Raw genomic sequence first — 8856 nt, forward strand, 5'->3', positions numbered from 1 at the left:
GTTATGTCAAACTTTTTCTTCCTCATAAACCATTAAAATAGAGCATAACTCTTCTGGCAGCTGTGCATATGTTCATAAATACATGATATCGATCCATAGCATAGCAGCTCTGCTCAGCTTCTAACAAGTAAGAATGAAAAGAGGACATGGTCTTTAGGAACATGAATTTCTGCCCTTCCCATTTTCCTTCAGAAGAAGAGATTCTTCTATGACCTCATTGGGGGCGGAAATTTTAACCAAAATGGTGTCACCCCTGAACCCACTGCGACACGCCACGTAAGTGACCACAGAAGGAGAAAAGCCCTATAAAAAGAGCGATGATAGCGCTACATTTTGCCCATCTCATAGCAGGCACAAACTCATCCATCCCCAGTTGATTGGAAGAAACAACGATGACTCCTGGGAAGACCTCATTGGTGGTGAGTCCTGCACTAACGTGCGATGCTCTTGTTGATTTGGACCAAATAGTATTTCTGGACCGTGGGCATGAAATGCTGGGTTCTGACTATGGAGATCCAGGAATACTGTATATGTAGGATAGGAAATGAAAGCTTTGGTAGATATTTAAGTCATTGTGCAGCATTTTCAAGAACTGATATACAGCAGTTTGAAAGATAAGATTAAAACTGAAAGATAGCTATATTGGGGCTAAACCACACAAGAAGTGTCACATGATGCTGTGCAGTAAGAAAGAAAATTTATTGAAAGTCTGTTTTTCTGAGTACAAAGGATTTAATATAATTCTCCCACGGCATTTTTCTTTAAAATGGGTCACTATCGTTGAGATTTTGAAAGCCGTAGCAGCAACAACCTTTGTTTCCATTATCTCGTACCATATTCTCAGCACATCGAAACTATGTATTCTAACTAAATATAGGTATAACTGTGTTTTAGAATAAGTAGGGTTTATATTTTTTAAATATTTAACTTCAAGTATCTTTTTTGAAATCTGATTTTATTACAGAATCAATACATGTTAAATTTAGAACAACTGGAAAATATACCTAAGAAAACATGAAGGAGATCGAGTTTTTAGTTGGATGCCTGCCAGTAGCACCAACAGCACTTCTAGCATGAATATTGATACCACATAGATTTTCTATAGCTCTTTCTTCCAACGTGAATGTTTGACTTCACAATGAGTTTCACAGAATATGGGACTGAGAACAATGGTGCAGGAGGATATTTCTACCTAGAAAATCAAGGTCATTATTCCTTCCCAGACCTGACAATGATGCATGTGCTGATAGGCTAATGACATGCCATGACTTGACATTTTTACTAAAATTATTGCCAACCAATGGATAACATGTCTTTCCTAAGTCAAAAGGAGAATGTTGAAACTAGTTTTTTTTAAAAAATTTTAAAGCCATGGTGTTAACATTATGTTGGTCATCTATGTAGATTTTTCTCTAGCTGATCTGAAAAATGTAGTATAGATTGTCCTGGAACATTGTGTGTTCTCTATGATTAGCAATGCATCATCATCACAATTAATTTGTCAAAAAGAACCACATAGTAATCTAATCTCCAACCTCTCTCTCCTTTCCCATTCAATTCTAGTCACTGCTACTGCTGCTGAGCCTGGAGGCCATAGTGAAGGCAGGAATAGCAATCCCACGAAATCCAGGATGCCCAAATTCTGAGGACAAGAACTTCCCCCGGACTGTGATGGTCAACCTGAACATCCATAACCGGAATACCAATACCAATCCCAAAAGGTCCTCAGATTACTACAACCGATCCACCTCTCCTTGGAATCTCCAGTACGTAAAGCTTCCAGATAAAAATACTATATTCTTCTTCCCTCTTATGCATCAGACTGCCAGTTAAATCTCCCTGAGGGTGATTTTATTCATTTAGAATTACCAGTCAAACCTGGAAGGACCACTGTGAAGAGCAATCCTCAAACTTTCTACAGATTTCTTTAACAAAGCACAGGACAGCCTCCAATAATCCCTATCCTATTAGATCTAATTGTCACTGACACCAATGATCAACCCAAATTAATTATAATCATTATTCTAATATTTATGAGACCCCCAAGTCTATTCTTTATTTATTCAAAGAATAGACATTTATCAAAGGGGATTAATACTTTTATTATCTTAACCAGAGCTGCCATTGAGAAGATTTATTGCAAATAATTACTAATTAGAGTTTTTCACTTTTTTTCTTTTGCTTATTTTTGTTTTTGAATCCCAGTGGAATAAGTATCACTGGGGTATTTCTACCCCTTTGTGGGTTAGATAGTCTTGATCTACTTCCTAACATACCTATGCTTGCTGTGTCCTTAGTATACCCAGTATTTAGACCCCATCAAGGGTTAAATACCAAATGTATTTTGATCATTTGACTTTATACAAATAAGTCTCTGTTCTATGGAGCCTACAGATTGGTCTGATTGTAGGATTTCTTCTCTTCTTCCCATTACTAGGAAGAGTCAAAATAAATCAATTCAAAAATGCAAGCAAATCATTCACTGAGCTAAAAGAGAGACAGAAGAGAAGGTTATAGAGACACTTAACCTTTTGCTTCCAGCCCTTTATCTCAGCTCTGGGCTCTGTCCCACGAATGTGATCTCAGATAAAATTTTGATGTATTCCCTCTTCAAAGTCAGACTTCGTCAAGTCAGATAAACAGCTATCTTCTTCTAGATGGTTCCAAGTCTACTCTTCCTTTGGTCTTCTTCTGTCTGTCAAATATACCCTAAAAAAGCTATCATTTGTGTCAAACTTAAATTTTTTCTGTGGCCTCAGTCTATCTTATTTTATTCATTCTTCAAATAAATTGGAGAAAAACTGATCACTGTCTTCTTTTCTATAACAATTCATGTGCTTGAAAAAAAAATCCAATTTGTCCCCAAAGTTCTTCTTCAAACTAACATCATTTAAAGAATTTGCAATGCCTATAATTTGTCATCTTGTGAACTTGCCTCTCTTCATGTATTCCTGTTTTATTTCTTTCCCACTTTACCAGGAATTCACTTTCCTCTTGATTTTTCTCCCCTCTGCAGCCGCAATGAGGACCCTGAGAGATATCCCTCTGTGATCTGGGAGGCAAAGTGCCGCCACTTGGGCTGCGTCAACGCTGATGGAAACGTGGACTACCACATGAACTCTGTCCCCATCCAGCAAGAGATCCTGGTCCTGCGCAGGGAACCTCCGCACTGCCCCAACTCCTTCCGGCTGGAGAAGATACTGGTGTCCGTAGGCTGCACCTGTGTCACCCCGATTGTCCACCATGTGGCCTAAGAGCTCTGGGGAGCCCACACTCCCCAAAGCAGTTAGACTTTCTGGAGAGCCGGCCCAGCCCCTCAGGAACCCTCATCCTTCAAAGACAGCCTCATTTCGGACTAAACTCATTAGAGTTCTTAAGGCAGTTCATCCAATTAAAGCTTCAGAGGTAACACTTGGCCAAGAGATGAGATCTGAATTACCTTTCCCTCTTTCCAAGAAGGAAGGTTTGACTGAGTACCAATTTGCTTCTTGTTTACTTTTTTAAGGGCTTTAAGTTATTTATGTATTTAATATACCCTGAGATAACTTTGGGGTATAAGATTCCATTTTAATGAATTACCTACTTTATTTTGTATGTCTTTTTAAAGAAGACAAGATTCTGGGCTTGGGAATTTTATTATTTAAAAGGTAAAACCTGTATTTATTTGAGCTATTTAAGGACCTATTTATGTTTAAGTATTTAGAAAAAGGTGAAAAAGCACGATTATCAGTTCTGCCTAGGTAAATGTGAGATAGAATTAAATGGCAGTGCAAAATTTCTGTCTTTACAACATACAGATATAGACGGATATAGTATTTCCTCCTCTTTGTCTTTTAAAAGTTATAACGTGGCTGAAAAGAAAAACTAAACTTACTTTCATATGTATTAATTTAAATTTTGTAATTTGTTGAGGTTTTACAAGATATACAGCAAGTCTAACTCTCTGTTCCATTAAACCCTTATAATAAAATCCTTCTGTAATAATAAAGTTTCAAAAGAAAATGTTTATTTGTTCTCATTAAATGTATTTTAGCAAACTCAGCTCTTCCCTATTGGGAAGAGTTATGCAAATTCTCCTATAAGCAAAACAAAGCATACCTTTGAGTAACAATGACCTGGAAATACCCAAAAATTCCAAGTTCTCGATTTCACAGGCCTTCAAGACTGATGACCGACTAAGGTTTTCATACTATTAGCCAATGCTGTAGACAGAAGCATTTTGACAGGAATAGAGCAAATAAAATAATGGCCCTGAGGAATGCCATGTCATTATTAAAGATCATATGGGGAAAATGAAACCCTCCCCAAAATACAAGAAGTTCTGGGAGGAGACATTGTCTTCAGACTACAATGTCCAGTTTCTCCCCTAGACTCAGGCTTCCTTTGGAGATTAAGGCCTCTCAGAGATCAACAGACCAACATTTTTCTCTTCCTCAAGCAACACTCCTAGGGCCTGGCTTCTGTCTGATCAAGGCACCCCACAACCCAGAAAGGAGCTGATGGGGCAGAACAAACTTTAAGTATGAGAAAAGTTCAGCCCAAGTAAAATAAAAACTCAATCACATTCAATTCCAGAGTAGTTTCAAGTTTCACATCATAACCATTTTCGCCCCCATGGCCCAGCGTGCTGTCTTGCCCTACTTCTGAAGGCCTCTAGAAATTCTCAGGCCACTCTGCAGGTTCCCTGCTTCTTGAAAGACCTTCCTCTTCACTCCATCCTGCTCCATCCAGCGTGCTCCAGCCCACCCAGAGGACCATGACTTTTCTAGGCCTCTTTCCCTATTCCAAATCCAGTGGTAGGCCTCTCCAGCCACCTCCTCTCAGTCATTTTGTGCTCACATCTTGATTCCTGTGACCGTCCCTGTCACCATTTTCCTACAGGAAATCCCCAGGCAGCTTCCAGAGACAGTTCCTCACAGCTTTTACGCTTTCAAGCTTCTCACTAAAAACCTGCTGCTCATTTTCAAGCTTTCCCTGAACGGTGATGATGAAAAGAAAAAATTGTTTTTGTTTTGTTGGGAGAGGGGGTTGTAAAAGGATGTATATGTCTATATGTGTGTGTGTGTGTCTGTGTGTGTGTGTGTGTGTGTGTGTGTATGGTCCTGAACCATTATTTCCCACTAGATTTGGGGTGGGGGGTATGGGGATGGGAAGAGGCAGTTGCTTTCCATGTACTCCTCCCCTGATACACTTTGTTTTTATTCTCTCTTCATTTTCCCCAGTTAGCACTACCATGTACCTAGTCATCCAAGCTAGAAATCTGTGTGGCTTCCCTGAATCTTTTTCCTTCTTCGTCTCCCTCATTCCTAACATCCACATATCACCAAATACTGTATTCTCACTTCCAAAAGTTCTCCAAGGAACCCCCACCTCCCCACCAATACCATACTACCCAGGTCCAGGACTGCATCTATTCTCATTTCTCTCCCCCATGATTGCTACAACCTTCCACCTGTTCTTGCTGCCATTGTTCCCTTCTCTCAATCCATCCTCCGACCTGTACCTATGACACAAATTCAAATATAACAGAAAGCGCCCCCCAGGAATTTGGCCTTGCTCCCTCTCCTGTTCTATCCCAGGGTGCTTCCTCCTTGACGTTTTACTCTCGAGTCATGGTGAAGTTGTTGCAGAGACCACCATGCTATTCTTGGCCTTGATGCCTATGCTATGTGGTCCCTACTGTGTGAATGCCCTTGCCACCTTCTGCCTGCTGTCCCTCCAGTCACACGCTGCCCTCCCCACTCTCCCCCACCTCTATGGCTCTACTCACATATTAAAACTTTCTTTAGGTCTCATCTTCTCTAAGGAGACTCCTGGACCCATCATTGCCTGTTATCCTAGATTAGGTCCCTCTCTTTCTTACGGGCTCCAAAAGCACTGTGCAGATCCTTTATCACTGACCTTACATACTATATCAGCTTTACCTATTTAGCCAGTTTGTGGTTCCTCTAGAGCAGAAACATCAGCACCTGACATGGCAGGTAGTAGACAGTCAATACTCAGCTGAACTTTGAACCAATAGTCCACAGACACCTCAAAATCAACAGAGACAAAACTAAGCTCGCTAGCTTTACTGCCATACTGGCTCCTCCTACTGCTTTTTTATCTACTGGAACGGCATCATCTACTCATCTGAGCAAGAAACCTAGCTTTCTCTCCATCCCACATTCCCCTCATCCAATCAATGACCAACTCTTCATCAATGTCTCACATGTCCTCCCCTTCCTTGCTACCTCCAAGTTTGCTATTATAGTTGCATTATATTATGACACTAACTGGCCTCTCTGCCTTGCTTCTTATATTTAATAATTCGGTATCTCTCAAACTTGTAGGGGAGTCTAGTCAGAGTAGGTAATTAATAGCTTCTGCAACAGACAAAGTCCAAATAAACAAAGGTTTGTTTCTTGTGCATGTTACAATCCAACAGGATCATTAGGGAGCTTTGCTCTACTTGGCCACTGAGAGACCCAGGCTGGCACAGAGGTTCTGACCTCCACAACACCATCTAGCACTGCAATGTCTAACACAGTAGCCACGAGGCATTTGTAGCTATTGAGCGCTTGGAATGTGGCTAGTTCCAGTTGAGTTGTCTTATAAGTGTAAAATGCATACTAGATTTCAAATACTTAAGTTTTTTTAATGTAAAATATCTTTTGTTACTTTTTATATTGATAAATGTTAAAATGTATTTGGTTAAACATATTAAATTTATTAAAAATTCACCTATTTCTTTTTACTTTTTTAAATGTACTTACAATAAATATATAATTAAAATGTGGCTAGCATTGTATTTCTGTTGGACATATAACCAATGAAAGAAAAGAGAAAGCTAAAAACTACACGTTCAGTGTTTAAGGTCCAGTCTTATTGACCAGGACTCAGTCACACAGACTCAAATTAAAACCAGTGGAGACTGGGAAATGAAATATTTCTATGGGTCCATGAAAAAGAAAATGAAATGAGATTTGGTGGACACATAGCATCACTTCTGCCATCACACGTATGATGAATGAAGGCTCGTGCATGACATATTCCCACAGTCACATAATTCTAAACAGCTGAGCTGTTACATGGCCACTTCCTGGTGGAAGAAGGTCTAGGGTGCAAGTAACAGTGACATTATTGTAAAAATAACCTTGAATCTACACTAATTTTTTTAAAAGAACCTTTACAAACTTTGGCAATTAACACACTGTAAAACAATCCACATGGGACATGCCTCACAACTAACTGATGCACACCTGTGTTTTGAAATTACACAGCAATTGTCACTCTTTCATCTCTCCCCATGTTTCAAGAGGTCCTCTCTAAAATGTAAATCTGATCACATTAATCCCCTAATTACTCCCAGTACCTCCCCCATACCTATAAGATAAAGTACTGCCAATTCTCTTGCATGACATAGAAGGTACTCTATGACCTGGCCCAGTCCATCTCTCACAGTATTCCAACCCACCATCCTCCCTCCCTGTTACCAGTATCAATGTCATGCCTAACTGGTTCTCACAATCTGGGACTTTGCTTATGCTTCCTGCTTACCTGGAATAGCCTTAGTCTTCCCATTTCTCATCACCATTAAACTGATGAAAATATCAACACATTTTTAAAAATCAGATTAAGCAAAAAGACATCTCTGGAGATGGAATTTGAGGAACTATTCTTAACATGTTCCCCAGTTGATTTTGATGCACCCTCTCCAGCAGCCATCCATTGACCAGCCTCTGGGAACCACTGATGGAGAAGCAGCTAGAGATGCTATCTCGGAATACAGATGAAGATTAACAAAGAAATACATTGATAATAAATATGAATTGGGGCTGGGCACGGTGGCTCACACCTATAATCCCAACTCTTTGGGAGGCCAGGATGGGAGGATCACATGAGGCCAGGAGTTCAAGACCAGCCTGGCCAACATGGTGTAACACCATCTCTACTAAAAATACAGAAATTATTTGGGCGTGGCCATGCACATCTGTAACTCCAGGTACTCAGGAGGCTGAGGCACAAAAATCTCTTGAACCTGGGAGGCGGAGGTTGCAATGAGCTGAGATCGCGCCACTGCACTCTAGCCTGGGTGACAGAGCAAGACTCCATCTAAAAATATATATATTATATATACTATTTTTTATATATAATATATGTTACATATTATACAATATATTTTATAAAATATAATATATTATATATTTTATAAATATATATTATACATTTTATATATTATATATTTTATATAATATATAACATACTTTATATAATATGTAATATGTAATACATATTACATATTTTATATAATATATATTTTTAAATAATATATTTATATGATATATTTTTATATATTACATATATAATTATATGTTTTATATTATATATTATTTAAATTATATATATAAATTGATCTTAGATAACAAAGATAGGGAACAGAGATAAAATTATGTGAAAAAAAGAAATTTCAAATAAGAAACCTGAACAAATTAAGGAGACAATAAGGAAAGTTTTAATGGGAAAAAAAAATTCCTGGGTTGGAATTTAAGTGCATCTGAAAACTAGGTTTAGACAAATTAATTTTAAAAGGCTATAACCAAAACACATTCAACAATTTTTTTTAATTTTAAAAATAAAGAACATAAAAGACTCATATCCAGAAGGAATATATAAAATATCTCATCAGGAACCAAAATTATATTGACATAAGACTTTTTTACATAACACTGAGAGGTAATAAAGTAAAATTTTCAAAGCACTAAAAGGGAGAAAGTAAAGGTCAGGCAGCATCTGCTCAGGCAAGTCTTCCTTGACAACCCAATGAATGATAAATTTGTAATATTTTGTTGAGTTGCATACTTATGGATTGTGCAT

General features: G+C 38.4%; 1 protein-coding gene across 1 annotated transcript; it reads left to right on the forward strand.

Moving 5' to 3' along the window:
* The first annotated feature begins 337 nt into the window (after positions 1 to 337).
* On the forward strand, positions 338 to 4612 carry IL17A (interleukin 17A). The gene is made up of 3 exons (XM_054493087.2): positions 338 to 419; positions 1564 to 1766; positions 3017 to 4612. The coding sequence occupies exons 1-3, from the start codon at positions 393 to 395 to the stop codon at positions 3252 to 3254; spliced, it is 468 nt and encodes a 155-aa protein (XP_054349062.1). The 5' UTR covers positions 338 to 392; the 3' UTR covers positions 3255 to 4612.
* The last annotated feature ends 4244 nt before the right edge of the window (positions 4613 to 8856 follow it).

This window comes from Pongo pygmaeus, chromosome 5, assembly GCF_028885625.2.
Source record: "Pongo pygmaeus isolate AG05252 chromosome 5, NHGRI_mPonPyg2-v2.0_pri, whole genome shotgun sequence".
NCBI lineage: Eukaryota > Metazoa > Chordata > Mammalia > Primates > Hominidae > Pongo > Pongo pygmaeus.

Excerpts from the sequence above, each read along its gene's own strand:
- IL17A (XM_054493087.2), top strand. The coding sequence starts at position 393 with ATGACTCCTGGGAAGACCTCATTGGTG. Across the intron at positions 420-1,563 it reads CTGGGAAGACCTCATTGGTG|TCACTGCTACTGCTGCTGAG; the intron begins GTGAGTCCTGCA and ends ATTCAATTCTAG. Across the intron at positions 1,767-3,016 it reads ACCTCTCCTTGGAATCTCCA|CCGCAATGAGGACCCTGAGA; the intron begins GTACGTAAAGCT and ends TCCCCTCTGCAG.